The sequence below is a fragment of the Nerophis ophidion genome, linkage group LG19, assembly GCF_033978795.1.
Source record: "Nerophis ophidion isolate RoL-2023_Sa linkage group LG19, RoL_Noph_v1.0, whole genome shotgun sequence".
Taxonomy (NCBI): domain Eukaryota; kingdom Metazoa; phylum Chordata; class Actinopteri; order Syngnathiformes; family Syngnathidae; genus Nerophis; species Nerophis ophidion.
The window spans coordinates 15,439,125-15,457,726 of NC_084629.1; the positions used below are offsets into that span (position 1 = coordinate 15,439,125).

General features: G+C 38.4%; 1 protein-coding gene across 1 annotated transcript in view; it reads right to left on the bottom strand.

Moving 5' to 3' along the window:
• Window positions 1–4,256: 4,256 nt before the first annotated feature.
• The window catches only part of slc9a2 (solute carrier family 9 member 2), a 34,588-nt gene continuing 20,242 nt past the window's right edge, over window positions 4,257–18,602 (bottom strand). The window contains exons 8-12 of the mRNA XM_061879294.1: window positions 16,657–16,824; window positions 16,481–16,586; window positions 6,815–6,931; window positions 6,657–6,744; window positions 4,257–4,709 (exon numbers count right to left, since the gene is read on the bottom strand). Of these exons, the coding sequence (XP_061735278.1) occupies window positions 4,354–4,709; window positions 6,657–6,744; window positions 6,815–6,931; window positions 16,481–16,586; window positions 16,657–16,824 (835 nt within the window). The 3' untranslated portion in view covers window positions 4,257–4,353. The remainder of the gene's footprint in view (window positions 4,710–6,656; window positions 6,745–6,814; window positions 6,932–16,480; window positions 16,587–16,656; window positions 16,825–18,602) is intronic.

Here is an 18,602-nt window from a genome sequence, read left to right on the forward strand (position 1 = left end):
TATGTATTTGTTTTCCTTTTTTGCAGAAGGCCCCTAAAAAACAGCGTGGTGTGTAATGTAGGCTGGATGAGTCAAGGTTGCATGGGATTCTGGGTATTTGTTATGTTGTGTTACAGTGCGGATGTTTTCCCAAAATATGTTTGGATAGGTTGATTGGCAACACTAAATTAGGCCTATTGTGTGAATGTGTGTGTGAGTGTTGTCTGTCTATCTGTGTTGGCCCTGCGATGAAGTGGCGCCTTGTCCAGGGTGTACCCCGCCTTTCGCTCGTTTGTAGCTGAGATAGGCGCCAGCGCCCCCCGCAACCCCAAAAGGGAATAAGCAGTAGAAAATGGATGGATGGATGTGTGTCATTCTTGTTTGGTGTGGGTTCACAGTGTGGCGCATATTAGTAAGAGTGTTAAAGTTGTTTATATCACAACCTTCAGTGTAACCTGTATGGCTGTTGAACAAGTACGCCTTGGAATCGCTTGAGGATTGTAATAGAGGCCTTACTTAACGCGTGACCGGCCAGCAGGCACATAGTGTTGTGTAACAGCGGGAACTACCACATTTGTAAGAAGATGTTATGGGTAATGCAATCACGGATCGCCCTCAATGTTGCTGACTGAGTGAAAATTGCAGTTAGCAAACCTCAGACAATTTTAGGGAAAGGCACTGAGGTCAGAAATCTCCCAGTAAATTCGGGAAGGTTGGCAAATTTACAGCTGAGCCACACCAGATTGATCAAAGAGCCGCGGGTAGCTGACCCCTGATCTATGATTTGTTTGTATTTTTGCATTAGGTCTGTAAAAACAGGAAAGCGCTCCTGTCATATAGAAGGATATTTAATTTTTTATTTGTTTAAAAACAGCCACAGGTTTTAATTTTTGATTTTATTTTTTGCAGAAGGTCCTTAAAAACAACCGAGTGATCCTGTCATAATAAGAATCTTTGATATGGTTTTATTTTTGCATTAGGTCATTAAAAATAGCAGAGCACTCCTGTCATATAAAAGAACATTTCATTTATTTGGTCAAAAACAGCCACAGGTTTTGATTAGTGATTTTATTTTTTGCTGAACGTCCTTAAAAACAACCGAGTGATCCTGTCATAATAAGGATCTTTGATTTGGTTTTATTTTTGCATTAGGTCATTAAAAAATAGCAGCGCACTCCTGTCATTTAAAAGAACATTTCATTATATTTGGTTAAAAACAGCCGCATGTTTTAATTAGTGATTTTATTTTTTGCAAAAAGGCCTTAAAAGCAACCGAGTGATCCTGTCGTAATAAGAATCTTTGATTTGGTTTTATTTTTGCATTAGGTCATTAAAAATAGCAGAGCACTTCTGTCATGTAAAAGAACATTTAATTTATTTGGTTAAAAACGGCCGCAGGTTTTGATTAGTGATTTTATTTTTTGCTGAAGGTCCTTAAAAAAAGCAGAGTGATCCTGTCATAAGGATCTTTGTTTTTTATTTTGCATTAGGTCCTTAAAAATAGCAGAGCGCTCCTGTCATATAAGGAATACCGTATTTTTGCTTGAACTGCCGCAGGGCATATAGTATGCGCCTGCCTTGAATTACTGCCGGGTCAAACTCGCTTCGCAAAATAATTAGCGCATGCTTGGTATTACCGCCTGGTCAAACTTGTGACGTCACGAGTGACACTTCTCCTGTCATCATTTTCAAAATGGAGGAGGCTGATTTCAATACCGGTAATTTGAAATCTCATAGAGGGAAGAAGATTAAGAGCTATTCAGTGGGATTTAAGGTCCAAGCTTACATCACGCTCAAAGTTTTACTGCATGCCTTTGGTAAGTGCTCGGAATGAGAAGAGCTTTTAAACTAAATAGTGCATGCTTACTTTTACTGCATGCCTTTGGTAAGCGCAGGAGTGAGAAGATGTTTTAAATTAATTAGCGCCCCGGCGGCAATTCAAGAAAATATGATATTTTATTTGTTTAAAAGCAGCAGCAGGGTTTGATTAGTGATTTTAGATTTTGCAGAAGGTCCTTATAAACAGTGGGTGCAGCTGGGATAGGCTCCAGCCCCCCCGATCCCAAGAGGGACAAGCGGTAGAAAGTGGATGGATTGATGTGACCATGCTAAAGTACTGTTAGTGGGCACCAGCAGAGAACATGCACCCTGACCTTTGACCCTACCTACGTCACCTGTACACAGTCAAGAGCTTGTCTTAACAAAGTCAAAATAGTATAAAATTGATATCTGTTTATTAACCTTTGACCTGGTTTACCTCGCCTGTCTAACCTGGGAAAATTAAGTGTTTTTGCTATCCCCAGAAAGTTGACAAATCATTTAGGAAGAAAAAGGTCACCTTTGACCTTGCTTGGATTTTACTGACGTCACATCTTGCCCATTAAATGTGTGTGGTGGTCAAGCTAGCTCTGATTTCAATGGGTACTCGGCGCCATTTAACCTTTCTCGAAGAAAAAAAGCCTTGTTCTTGTGTTGTTTTTTGCTTTACAATTCCTTCAAATAGTGAAAAGGATAAATGTGTCTTCAGAGTTCTTCCACAAGTCCTTGATATCACTCACCAAAATCTCTTTTTTGATAAAGAATAGGGATGGATTACATTATATGGTTGGATTTTTTTGCTCGTATCTGCTTTTTGCAGGAAAATCTAAGCCTCTTTTGTACTCCGTTCGCACTGGCTTCAATCAATCAATCAATGTTTATTTATATAGCCCTAAATCACAAGTGTCTCAAAGGGCTGCACAAACCACAACGACATCCTCGGTAGAGCTCACATAAGGGCAAGGAAAAACTCACACTCCAATGGGACGTCGGTGACAGTGACAATGATGACTATGAGAGCTTGGTGGACCACCACTGCTTCTCACTTGCAGGAAGAAGTCACATGACGGAATACAAGCAATTCAAAATTAAGAGTTATTTGGTCCACAAGTGTAACCATCAGGGAAGCATTTTGGCAATTCCACCTTTGATAACTTGCAATGCATCATAATATGGCATGTCCTAAAAAACATTATACTATCTAAACACAGGGTCCAAAAAACTTAGATATTTTTCAAAGGTCCAGAATCATTACAAAGGAAGATGATGTAAATAAAATTATGCAAAGAAAAAAAATAGAAATGGAATTTATGGCTTCAAAAGAAAGGCTCGTTATTATACAGTAGTTGTTGTTGTTTTTTTAAATCAAGAAAACAGTTTGATCTACACACATATTAGCCTAGTTGGTAGAGTGTCCACCTTGAGATCGGTAGGTCGTGAGTTCAAATCCCGGCTGAGTCATACCAAAGACTATAAAAATGGGACCCATTACCTCCCCGCTTGGCACTCAGCATTAAGAGTTGGAATTAGGGGTTAAATCACCCAAAATGATTCCCGGGTTCGGCGCCGCTGCTGCTCACTGCTCCCCTCACCTCCCAAGGGGTGATCAATGGGATGGGTCAAATGCAGGGGAAAAATTTCACCACACCTAGTGTATGTGTGACAATCATTGGTACTTTAACTTTACTTTATTACTCTTGGCGACAATTAAGAAATATTAACCCTATGATTTTTTTTGTTTGTTTTCAATGTAAACATTAAATAAAGCGTTGAAATATTTCCATGCTTTGGCAGTCACATCACGAAAAATACTCAAACATGACTAAGAATAAAATTCAAAAATGGCTATAAAAGAAGTACAACTGCAAAAGAAATTTGGACGTGATAAAAATGTGAGTACAAAACTGTACTACCATGGCAGGTGTGTGTACGCACCAAATACTACTCTCTCAAATAAAAATCCCGACAAGTGAATCCACATAAAAATAAATCCATTTAAAAATGAATATTTCTTTATTTAAAGTTACGTAAAGTTTTCTTCAACGCTGACTTATTTTGCAGGGTGACATCTCTAAAATGAATGGCTCACAACCGGCAATCGCTTCTCTTTCTTCACTTCAAAGAGCCAGTCAAAAATACTTGATTTGTTCATGAATGTCACACTTCTAATAAACTCTTCGGGACTCGAACCGTGGTCACTTTGTTCAGAGAGCCAGCATTTTTAGCCATAAAGCTATCGCAAGGTTTACTATAAAACTGCATGGATGTCTGGCGGGCCATGTGAAAAGACTCTGGCAGGAAGTAAACGGCTACCCTGCCATCTATTTGGGATTAGGGCTCTACAAACATCATACTTCACAACGATGTCATCATGTCCTGAAAGAGGTCTCTGAAAAGGTGCTGTATTGATAGGTATAACTTTGACCTGCACAACTGATAAAAACCAGGAGCGATCTTGCTTGAATTAAAACATCCTTTACTGGTACATACAAAGACTAGAATAGTTGACATATTATAAAAAGATAAAATATATTGATCTTATCAGTCAAAGAGTGTTCAAACCTTCTTCACATTCCACTGAGGTCTCCTGAGAAGAGGATTCCGTGTGGTGTTGTCTGCAGCTTCTGCAGCCCAGACCGGCGGTGCAGTGAAATTGTCTTCGTTATTTGCAGAGGGGTTTGGCCGGTGGCGAGCAGCAGTTAGGCGGGTTTCGCCGGATGAGGAATGGCTACCGGGTATAACGTGTCCGCCTCTCCGCGCCGGTCTTTCATGCAGCATGCCCACACCGGGAATCTCCTCCAGGGTGTCCAGCCTGCGCAAAGGGACCGCAGCTCTGGACGAAGAGCGTGTGGACACAGTGAAACGAGAGCGCCTGGCGGGAAAGGACAATTCTGATGTGGTCTCATGGTCATCTGGGAAAACAACACAAACAAAAACATTGATTCACTATCATGACATATTTTGTATTTCACTCTGAATTGTATGTTTCTTTTACTAACTTCCATACTTTCACCTTCATACAGCATACAAATGTGTCAATAATAATGGATATAATCAATACTTTATACGTGTACACACATACATACAGACACACACACATATGAACAAATACATATATATATATATATATGTATGTATGTACGTACGTATGTGTGTATATATCTATATATATATATATATATATATATATATATATAAATATATATACTGTATATATGTATAGATATATACACATACATATGCTATATATATATGTATATATGTATATATATATATATATATATATATATATATATATATATACACACACATATATACAAATATATGTACAGTATATGTATGTATGTATGTACGTACAGTACGTATGTGTGTATATATCTATATATATATATATATATATAAATATATATACTGTATATATGTATAGATATATACACATATATATGCTATATATATATGTATATATGTATATATATATATATATATATATATATACACACATATATACAAATATATGTACAGTATATGTATGTATGTATGTACGTACGTATGTGTGTATATATGGATGTATACACATGTATATACTGTATATATATATATATATATATATATATATATACACATTTACACAAATATATATACAGTATATGTATGTATGTATGTATGTACGTACGTACGTATGTGTGTATATATGGATATATACACATGTATATACTGTATATATATATATACATATTTACACAAATATATATACAGTATATGTATGTATGTATGTACGTATGTGTGTGTGTATTTATATATATATAGATACATATATAGTGCATATATATATATATATATATATACACACAAACGTACATACATATATACGTATGTGTGTGTATATATATATATATATATATATACACACACACACACACACACACATACATACATACATACATACATATACACACACACAAACAGATATACATGTATACATATATACAGAGACATATATTAACACACACATATATATATATATATACAGATATACACACATATACACAAATATATATACAGTATCTGTATGTATGTATGTATATATGTATGTACTTACGTATGTGTGTATATATATATATATATATATATATATATAGATGTATACACTATATATATATAAATACACAAACATACGTACATACATATATTTATACACACATACATACATATACGTACACACATTTACAAACATACACAAACACATAAACAGATATACATGTATACATATATACAGACACATATATATTAACACACACACACACACGCACATATACACGTGGCTATAAACACACACATAAATATATATATAGATATACACACATATACACAAATATATATACAGTATCTGTATGTATGTGTGTATGTATATATGTATGTACTTACGTATATATATATATATATATATATATATATATATATATAGATGTATACACTATATATATATATATACACAAACATACATACATACATATATTTATATACACATACATACATATACGTACACACATTTACAAACATACACACACACACATAAACAGATATACATGTATACATATATACAGACACATATATATAAACAAACACACACATACACGTGTATATACACACAAACTTATATATATGTTTTTTATACACACACACACGTATATACACGTGTATATACACACACACATATATCTACACATGTATACACACACATACAGTATATATACACGTATATATGTACACATATAAATGTGTTTATAGAGTAGATAGTATTAGTAATGGACATGAACTATGAATAAAAAGTCATCTCAAATAAGAACAATTGACTCAACCTGTGTCGCTTCGCCTCATTGGTGGGAAGTTGGAGTCTAAGCTCCTCCCAGCAGGAAGTGAGAAGTACTTCTGAGATTTGGGTGCCACCTTCAAAAGCCACAAAAATGGTTTTAAAGACATGTTTCCCACTTCCAAGACATGCGTGACCGAAGCTTACTGTGTTCTGGAAGCTTCCAGGGCGGAGGCTGCGTCTGACGCTGGAGTGACGTCTGATTAGAATCTCTTTGGTGCGACTGTCATTGGGCAGCGCGTGTTTGCTCGTGTACGAGACAGTCTGATGGAAGACAAAATGACATCATCATCTGTATCTCTTATCACGGCCATATCCAGTGTACTGATGACGTTAAACATACAAACAAAAAAAGGTTGTTTATCGACACTGACTTTAAAATTAAAAGTGTTATGTCACCCAGTCGCCCAGCAGGTAGTGCTGTTTCCCTCATTCTTCCTCACATATATGTGAGGGACTTACAAGTCCTGTCATTCTAACAGCCTGACTATGAAGTTTGGTCAGATAAAGATTGATGAGGCATCAAACCAATTAAGCCAATTGGTTTTGAGCATTTCTTGAGAGCTTCAAAGCACGCTGCTGGCCAAATATATGATTACAAACAGACGTATCTTAAATGCCTACTGAAATTTGATTTTCTTATTTAAACGGGGATAGCAGGTCCATTCTATGTGTCATACTTGATCATTTCGCGATATTGCCATATTTTTGCTGAAAGGATTTAGTAGAGAACGTCGACGATAAAGTTCGCAACTTTTGGTCGCTAATAAAAAAGCCTTGCCTGTACCGGAAATAGCAGACGATGTGCGCGTGACGTCACGGGTTGTGGAGCTACTCACATCCTCACATTGTTTACAATCATGGCCACCAGCAGCGAGAGCGATTCGGACCGAGAAAGCGACGATTTCCCCATTAATTTCAGCGAGAATGAAAGATTTGTGGATGAGGAAAGTGAGAGTGAAGGACGAGAAAAAAAAAAAACTAGACGGCAGAGCGATTCAAATGTTATTAGACAAATTTACTAGGATAATTCTGGAAAATCCCGTATCTGCTTATTGTGTTACTATCAATCAATCAATCAATGTTTACTTATATAGCCCTAAATCACTAGTGTCTCAAAGGGCTGCACAGACCACCACGACATCCTCGGTAGGCCCACATAAGGGCAAGGAAAACTCACACCCAGTGGGACATTGGTGACAATAATGACCCAGTGGGACGTCGGTGACAATGATGACTATGAGAACCTTAGAGAGGAGGAAAGCAATGGATGTCGAGCGGGTCTAACATGATACTGTGAAAGTTCAATCCACAATGGATCCAACACAGTCGCGAGAGTCCAGTCCAAAGAGGATCCAAGACACAGCAGCGAGAGTCCCGTTCACAGCGGAGCCAGCAGGAAACCATCCCAAGCGGAGGCGGACCAGCAGCGCAGAGATGTCCCCAGCCGATACACAGGCGAGCAGTACATGGCCACCGGATCGGACCGGACCCCCTCCACACAGAAGAGTGGGACATAGAAGAAAAAGAAAAGAAACGGCAGATCAACTGGTCTAAAAAGGGAGTCTATTTAAAGGCTAGAGTATACAAATGAGTTTTAAGGTGAGACTTAAATGCTTCTACTGAGGTGGCATCGCGAACTGTTACCGGGAGGGTATTCCAGAGTACTGGAGCCCGAACGGAAAATGCTCTATAGCCCGCAGACTTTTTTTGGGCTTTGGGAATCACTAATAAGCCGGAGTCCTTTGAACGCAGATTTCTTGCCGGGACATATGGTACAATACAATCGGCAAGATAAGATGGAGCTAGACCGTGTAGTATTTTATACGTAAGTAGTAAAACCTTAAAGTCACATCTTAAGTGCACAGGAAGCCAGTGCAGGTGAGCCAGTACAGGCGTAATGTGATCAAACTTTCTTGTTCTTGTCAAAAGTCTAGCAGCCGCATTTTGTACCAACTGTAATCTTTTAATGCTAGACATGGGGAGACCCGAAAATAATACGTTACAGTAGTCGAGGCGAGACGTAACAAACGCATGGATAATGATCTCAGCGTCTTTAGTGGACAGAATGGAGCGAATTTTAGCGATGTTACGGAGATGAAAGAAGGCCATTTTAGTAACGCTTTTAATGTGTGCCTCAAAGTAGAGAGTTGGGTCGAAGATAATACCCAGATTCTTTACCGTGTCGCCTTGTATAATTGTTTGGTTGTCAAATGTTAGAGTTGTATTATTAAATAGAGTTCGGTGTCTAGCAGGACCGATAATCAGCATTTCCGTTTTTTTTGGCGTTGAGTTGCAAAAAGTTAGCGGACATCCATTGTTTAATTTCATTAAGACACGCCTCCAGCTGACTACAATCCGGCGTGTTGGTCAGCTTTAGGGGCATGTAGAGTTGGGTGTCATCAGCATAACAGTGAAAGCTAATACCGTATTTGCGTATGATGTCACCTAGCGGCAGCATGTAGATGCTGAAGAGTGCAGGGCCAAGGACCGAACCCTGGGGAACTCCACACGTTACCTTAACGTAGTCCGAGGTCAAATTGTTATGGGAGACACACTGCATCCTATCAGTAAGATAAGAGTTAAACCAAGACAGGGCTAAGTCTGACATACCAATTCGTGTTTTGATACGTTCTAATAAAATATTATGATCGACGGTATCGAAAGCAGCGCTAAGATCGAGGAGCAGCAACATAGATGACGCATCAGAATCCATCGTTAGCAATAGATCATTAGTCATTTTTGCGAGGGCTGTCTCAGTCGAGTGATTTGCCCTGAAACCGGATTGAAAGGTTTCACATAGATTGTTAGACGCTAAGTGTTCATTTAACTGCTCCGCAACAATTTTTTCAAGGATTTTTGAAATAAAGGGAAGGTGAGACACCGGTCGGTAATTTACCATGAGGTCAGGATCGAGGTTAGGTCTTTTAAGAATCAATCAATCAATCAATCAATGTTTACTTATATAGCCCTAAATCACTAGTGTCTCAAAGGGCTGCACAAACCACCACGACATCCTCGGTAGGAAAACTCACACCCAGTGGGACATTGGTGACAATAATGACCCAGTGGGACGTCGGTGACAATGATGACTATGAGAACCTTAGAGAGGAGGAAAGCAATGGATGTCGAGCGGATCTAACATGATACTGTGAAAGTTCAATCCACAATGGATACAACACAGTCGCGAGAGTCCAGTCCAAAGAGGATCCAAGACACAGCAGCGAGAGTCCCGTTCACAGCGGAGCCAGCAGGAAACCATCCCAAGCGTAGGCGGACCAGCAGCGCAGAGATGTCCCCAGCCGATACACAGGCGAGCAGTACATGGCCACCGGATCGGACCGGACCCCCTCCACACGGGAGAGTGGGACATAGAAGAAAAAGAAAAGAAACGGCAGATCAACTGGTCTAAAAAGGGAGTCTATTTAAAGGCTAGAGTATACAAATGAGTTTTAAGGTGAGACTTAAATGCTTCTACTGAGGTGGCATCGCGAACTGTTACCGGGAGGGCATTCCAGAGTACTGGAGCCCGAACGGAAAATGCTCTATAGCCCGCAGACTTTTTTTGGGCTTTGGGAATCACTAATAAGCCGGAGTCCTTTGAACGCAGATTTCTTGCCGGGACATATGGTACAATACAATCGGCAAGATAAGATGGAGCTAGACCGTGTAGTATTTTATACGCAAGTAGTAAAACCTTAAAGTCACATCTTAAGTGCACAGGAAGCCAGTGCAGGTGAGCCAGTACAGGCGTAATGTGATCAAACTTTCTTGTTCTTGTCAAAAGTCTAGCAGCCGCATTTTGTACCAACTGTAATCTTTTAATGCTAGACATGGGGAGACCCGAAAATAATACGTTACAGTAGTCGAGGCGAGACGTAACAAACGCATGGATAATGATCTCAGCGTCTTTAGTGGACAGAATGGAGCGAATTTTAGCGATATTACGGAGATGAAAGAAGGCCGTTTTAGTAACGCTTTTAATGTGTGCCTCAAAGGAGAGAGTTGGGTCGAAGATAACACCCAGATTCTTTACCGTGTCGCCTTGTTTAATTGTTTGGTTGTCAAATGTTAGAGTTGTATTATTAAATAGAGTTCGGTGTCTAGCAGGACCGATAATCAGCATTTCCGTTTTTTTGGCGTTGAGTTGCAAAAAGTTAGCGGACATCCATTGTTTAATTTCATTAAGACACGCCTCCAGCTGACTACAATCCGGCGTGTTGGTCAGCTTTAGGGGCATGTAGAGTTGGGTGTCATCAGCATAACAGTGAAAGCTAATACCGTATTTGCGTATGATGTCACCTAGCGGCAGCATGTAGATGCTGAAGAGTGCAGGGCCAAGGACCGAACCCTGGGGAACTCCACACGTTACCTTAACGTAGTCCGAGATCACATTGTTATGGGAGACACACTGCATCCTATCAGTAAGATAAGAGTTAAACCAAGACAGGGCTAAGTCTGACATACCAATTCGTGTTTTGATACGTTCTAATAAAATATTATGATCGACGGTATCGAAAGCAGCGCTAAGATCGAGGAGCAGCAACATAGATGACGCATCAGAATCCATCGTTAGCAATAGATCATTAGTCATTTTTGCGAGGGCTGTCTCAGTCGAGTGATTTGCCCTGAAACCGGATTGAAAGGTTTCACATAGATTGTTAGACGCTAAGTGTTCATTTAACTGCTCCGCAACAATTTTTTCAAGGATTTTTGAAATAAAGGGAAGGTGAGACACCGGTCGGTAATTTACCATGAGGTCAGGATCGAGGTTAGGTCTTTTAAGAAGAGGATGAATAACCGCTTTTTTGAATGCTAGGGGAACAGTGCCCGAGGAGAGTGATAAGTTTATAATATTTAGCACTGATGGACCTAATAATACAAAGAGCTCCTTGATCAGTTTCCCTGGAAGAGGGTCAAGTAAACATGTTGTCTGTTTTATTCCATTTACACGTTGTAACAATTCCTCTAATGTTATTTCCTCAAAACGAGAGAAAGTATTTTGGAGGGCAGTATCCGCCGTATATACAATCGTGTCAGTGTTAATAGAACCCCGTTGTAGCTGGGACGCATTGTCTTTAATCTCCTTTCTAATGACTAGTGTTTTAGTGAGATCATATGGACCTACCTGTACAACCTGAAAAACGGAGGGGTTTGGTAACCGCCAGTGTCTCCGAGGGAAGCCAATTTCTCGACGAGCCGAAGGCAGCCGGTCGGGCCGGGCTGAGATTTTTTTTTTCCCCTCCTCCACGATGGAAGCATCCGAAGGTCGGGGGCGAGGAGGCAAGAGAGTCACAGCTGTCTCTTTGACAGGTGCAGGAGGAACGACGCAAGCACTCCGCTCATGTCTACGGTAAGAGCCGACTTATTACCACCATTTTCTCACTGAAACCTGCAATGTTCGCTTGACCGCTCTGTTCCATAGTAAAGCTTCACCGTCATCTTTCGGGAATGTAAACAAGGAAACACCGGCTGTGTTTGTGTTGCTAAAGGCAGCCGCAATACACAGCTTTCCACTTACATCTTTCTTCTTTGATGTCTCCATTATTATTTGAACAAATTGCAAAAGATTCAGCAACACAGAAGTCCATAATACTTTGGAATTATGCGATGAAAAGAGACGACTTATAGCTGTGAACGGTGCTGAAACAAAATGTCCTCTACAATGCGTGACGTCACGCACACCCGTCATCATACAGCGACGTTTTAGCATGATACTTCCGCGCGAAATTTAAAATTGCAATTTAGTAAACTAAAAAGGACGTATTGGCATGTGTTGCAATGTTAATATTTCATCATTGATATATAAACTATCAGACTGCGTGGTCGGTAGTAGTGGGTTTCAGTAGGCCTTTAACCACAATGTGTGATGCATTGAAATGTTGCGTCTGTTACGGCTCTTGGAAATGATAATGAATCACAATAAATGTTTGACAAAATGGTTTTGCTAGTTAAATCAACAAAGTATAATAAAATATGTTTCATGTGTTATATATGTATATGTATTGTGTGTTTGTTTGTATTTTGCCAACATGGTAGAATCATATGATATGGTTTGATTGATTGATTGAGACTTTTATTAGTAGATTGCAGAGTACAGTACATATTCTGTACAATTGACCAATAAATGGTAACACCTGAATACGTTTTTCAACTTGTTCACGTTAATCAATTCATGGCAGGTTGTATTATGTTTTTCGGTCACCTTGAGAAAATGGCATTAAGAGGAACATGACAATATAATTTAACAATGATGGACAATGATGTACAAACCCTCTTTCCATATGAGTTGGGAAATTGTGTTAGATGTAAATATAAATGGAATACAATGATTTGCAAATCATTTTCAACCCATATTCAGTTGAATATGCTACAAAGACAACATATTTGATGTTCAAACTGATAATATATATATTTTTTTGCAAATAATCTTTAACTTTAGAATTTTATGCCAGCAGCACGTTACAAAGAAATTGGAAAAGGTGGCAATAATTACTGATAAAGTTGAGGAAATGCTCATCAAACACTTATATGGAACATCCCACAGGTGTGCAGGCTAACTGGGAACAGGTGGGTGCCATGATTGGATATAAAAGCAGCTTCCATGAAATGCTAAGTAATTCACAAACAAGGGTGGGGTGAGAGTCACCAATTTGTAATCAAATTGTCGAACAGTTTCAGAACAACATTTCTCAACGAGCTATTGCAAGGAATTTAGGGATTTTGCCATCTACGGTCCGTAAAATCATCAAAAAGTTCAGAGAATCTGGAGAAATCACTGCACGTAAGCGATGATATTACGGACTTTTGATCCCTCAGGCGGTACAGCATCAAAAACCGACAGTGTGTAAAGGATATCACCACATGGGCTCAGGAAAACTTCACAAAACCACTGTCAGTAACTACAGTTGGTCGCTACATCTGTAAGTGCAAGTTAAAACTCTACTATCCAAAGCCAAACCCATTTATCAACAATATCCTTAAACGCCGCCGGCTTTGACTGAGCCCGAGGTCTTCTAAGATGGACTGATGCAAAGTGGAAATGTGTTCTGTGGTCTGACGAGTCCACATTTCAAATTACATTTGGAAACTGTGGACGTGGTATCCTCCAGAACAAAGAGGAAAATAACCATCCGGATTGTTATAGGCGCAAAGTTCAAAAGCCAGCATATGTGATGGTATGAGGGTGTATTAGTGCCCAAGGCATGGGTAACTTACACATCCGTGAAGGCACCATTAATGCTGAAAGTTCCATACAGGTTTTGCAGCAACATATGCTGTCATTCAAGCAACGTTATCATGGACGCCCCTGCTTATTTCAGCGAGACAATGCCGCACCTCGTGTTACAACAGCGTGGCGTCATAGTTAAAGAGTCCGGGTACTACACTGGCCTGCCTGCAGTCCAGACCTGTCTCCCACTGAAAATTTTGAAGCCTAAAATACGACAACAGAGACCCCGGACTGTTGAACAACTTAAGCTGTACATCAAGCAAGAATGGGAAATAATTCCACCTGAAAAGCTTAAAAAATGTGTCTCCTCAGTTCCCAAATGTTTATTGAGTGTTGTTAAAAGAAAAGGTGATGTAACACAGTGGTGAACATGCCCTTTACCAACTACTTTGGCACGTGTTGCAGCCATGAAATTCTAAGATAATTATTATTTGCAAAAAAAAAAAAGTTTATGAGTTTGAACATCAAATATCTTGTCTTTGTAGAGCATTCAATTGAATATGGGTTGAAAAGGATTTGTAAATCATTGTATTTTTGGGGCTTCACGGTTAGTGCGTCTGCCTCACAATACGAAGTTCCTGCAGTCCTGGGTTCAAATCCAGGCTCGGGATCTTTCTGTGTGGAGTTTGCATGTTCTCCCCGTGACTGTGTGGGTTCCCTCCGAGTACTCCGGCTTCCTCCCACTTCCAAAGACATGCACCTGGGGATAGGTTGATTGGCAACACTAAATTGGCCCTAGTGTGTGAATGTGAGTGGGAATGTTGTCTGTCTATCTGTGTTGGCCCTGCGATAAGGTGGCAACTTGTCCAGGGTGTACCCTGCCTTCCGCCCGATTGTAGCTGAGATAGGCGCCAGCGCCCCCCGCGACCCCAAAAGGGAATAAGCGGTAGAAAATGGATGGATGGATGGATGGATGTATTCCGTTTATATTTACATTTAACACAATTTCCCAACTCTTATGGAAACGGGGTTTGTACAAAAAGGAGATTTAGTTTTTTTTTTTTTTTTTTTTTAAGCATTTCTTTTTCTTGATAAATTGTCTCCATCATCCAGCTATTGACTTATGGTGGCTAGATAAAAAGAATGAGTACAGAATGCCTTACTTTATTAAAAGGTAATGTTTACAGTGATAAACATGTTTCAAAAGCTGGCGTTGCTGAGAATCAAACCCACGTCATGTGGCATAACATGCATTAGAACGAACCATTACCAGTTCACTTCACAAATTTACTTGCTCGGAGAGCCCTAACATGAACTTTCCTTGCAAATTTCTGAGCAGCCTGCATTTTCCTTTTGGTATCTGCTTTTGTAGCTTCTTTTTAAGATTTCACTGCCAACTTCTGCCTCTAATATTATATGCAAATTTATTTCAAATAAATTGTTAACTAGAATCAATAATTCGACTATTTGAATTTCTGTAATTTCATTATATATTTTCACGTGGCTTTTTATTTTTAGAAAAACCCATTTATATTTTGCAAAGCAATAATTGGTTAATATTTAAAACAAACGTGCGTATTTCGCAAGCAAATATATTTTAGCTTACGTCATTATTAACTACCCTGTCTGCAACTGAAGTGGGTTGTTTGGGTGGATCTTTCCTCTCGATGTCTACGGCAGTTGTGGATGTAAACAAAGGATCAAGTCCGTAAGTTTTGCTCACTTTCGGTTGACATCCAAGAGTACCAGCTAATGAAATGTTTGTTTTCCTTGCTTCAAGTTGTTTCATATGTTTTTGGCGTTTCGCATGTACTTCCAAAGCCTTGAAACCTCGTGATCCATACTCAATATTATCCTGACACCACGTGCACAAAACTTTTCCGGGACGATCGATTTTCCGAATAAAATCGCCGAACAAAATCGGAACTTCCTTCTTCCCAACAATATCAGTGATTTCCCTTTCCATCCAGTCCCATCGAAACTTATTTTTGACATGTTTATCAATTTCTTTTACCCGTGAAGCGTCCTTTCTCTCGGGAACCGACATCGTTTACATTTGGAAAATGGCGGTAGTAACGTCATCATTCATAACAGATGTCCTGATTGGTCACAAGGAACATATCGACCAATCAACTACGGTGTAATATTATATTACGCCGTAGTTGATTGGTCGACACTTTTTTTTCCCCCGAGATTAAAAAAGACGGAATTCCGACTTTAGACGGAAAAATCACATGCCTGCTCAATACGCGCTTTGCGGAAATGCCCCCTCTACTACTCGACACGCCTCGAAGCCTTGGCACACTTCGCCACAATTGTCCTCATGAACTAAACAAAATACATTTAGAAAAAGTTATTAGCTTGTTTTATATTGAAAATGTGTTGATATTTTTGAGTTTATAGAAGCGCGCACACACACACACACACACACACACACACACACACACACCTTTAATTTGCCAGCAGAAGCTTATGCAAAACATACTGATGCAAATTTGTGTGGAAGCAAACCAATGATGACTTCAATGATTTTAAATGTGGAAAAATGGTCAGCCAAAAACCACAAGTGTGTGTTTGATTCCTGTGTGTGCGATGGATAAGACATTTTTTATAATAAATTAAAGGAAAAAAAGAAGAAGTACCCGTTGTCTGATCTTGTACATGTTTTTGGCCAGAATGTCGTGCATGTTCCTCAAGTCAGCAGCCAAGAACTTCTTCTTGGGCTTAACGAGGCCTTTCTTCTCCTCACTGCAACACATTGACAATTAATGAGTGCAGCAAAGTACACAAAGGAAGTAGAAGGAAAGACGCGTCGTACTGCAGAGAGACGATGGACGGCGCGGGGCTGAAGTCTCCTGACACCGTGTCCAGGATCTCCATGGCGTTCTGTAGCTCCAGCTTCTTGTACAGCGCCACGATGCTGGACTCGGCCCGGTTGTCCCGGATGAGGATGCGACGCAGGATGCGATTGTTAAACTTCATAAACCTGACGGCAAAAGTCTTGTTAGATTCCGGACTGAGTCGGTCTCACATCATTGAGTTTTTATTTAATGTATCAAATTTAATCTCAAAGATAAAAAGCAACAAAATGAAAAAGTGCAAGTTTAACAATAGGCCAGTAAAATTAGCATCATTGATTGTTATTTATTACTTCGGTACTCTTGTCTTGTTCTGTATATTGTACAGTATTTTGTATTTATATAGTGTTTTGTATATTGTACAGGATTGCATATTATTTTTATTGGATAGTAGTCTGTTTATTTCAATTGTTAGTTTTTTCCTTTTTTACCCTTGTGTTATTCATTTCACCCCATATTTGTTCCCACAACCGCACCTTAAATTTGAGTCTTTAATCTCGTAATATGCAAATATAATGACAATAAAGTCCATTCTATTCTATTCTAATACACATTTACATAACATCTATTTGAAGTCAATTTTAAAATACATTTAAATAAAGAAAAACTTATTTTAACCTTCCTTTTGTGTTAGATTTCTGTTACCATCTCTTAATCAGCTGTAAAATACACTAAAAAGAAGTATCTATCATCCAATTTGTTTCTCATCTCTTGGTTACCTTGTTAGGCTTCCTTATCCATGAAAATATTGGTTTTAATATTTTTGGTGTGGGCCATCGGGCCTTTTTTTTGTCACTATACCCCTCGATTTCAATTAAAAAAATGGTAAAATGAACCTCAATAGAATCATATAAATAAATAAAAGGTTGTTGTGTTACCTGACTATTACTGAGGGGTATTAGAACACATCTCTTAAATACATTTGTTTTATGTATTTTTTCATTTTAATAATTTTATACTGAATTGACCTCACATGTCTGAACATGTTGGTTTTTGTACTGGATAAGGTCAAATGAGAATCCCCTAAAGCTCACATGATTGGGAGAGGAGCTGGCTTTCACTGTGTTCAGTTTTGGCTCCAATTATTGCTTTATAATCTTATTTTTATAACTGGTTCGAAACCGACCCTAACAACACCAAGGTCATTATTTCAACCAAAGCATTTTATAATTTAGTGAAAAAAAAAGTTTTGTTGAAATAAAGGTTCCTGACAAAGTCAAAAAGGCTTGATGCAAAAAAATAAATTTGTGGTTCTTTTAAAAAACTAATACGGGTCGGTGCCGACCCTAACACAAGATGATGGTTAAAGAAGTTACACTTGACAATCAACTATAAAATTATGTTAAAGTAATACAATGTAAAAATGTATTTAAAAAAATTCAATTAAATTCAAAATACGTATCCAAAAAAAATGGCCAACTTTCTTTTAATCAGAATTGTTTTTGTGTGGATTTTAGTTAAAGGAAAAAAAGACAAATTAAAATAGTAACATTTTGGTGTAGTTAAATTTTGTAACAACAATGTAAAATAAAAATAATATATACTTTTGTTGTCTAGGTGTTAATCGATTATTTTGTTTATGGAATGATTCTAATAATTCTGAAATAAATAATGTATTTAGAATAATATATAATATTGTCTATAAATATACAAATAAATGCATATTATACGGTCTAAATTAATCAATGAAAGTTTATTTGTATAGCCCTTAATCAAGTGCTTTCAAGTTCTTCACAAACCAAAACAACATCCCCAGATCTTTTAAGTTTTCCTTTTTCTGAGATACAAAGCTGAAGTTGAATGTCACATTTTTTAAATTTCTTGGTCTTTTTGGTAGCAAGATTAAAAGAACGACAAGTGGTATAACACTTTGTAATTCAGAGGCATTGTTACTGTTGTTATCATT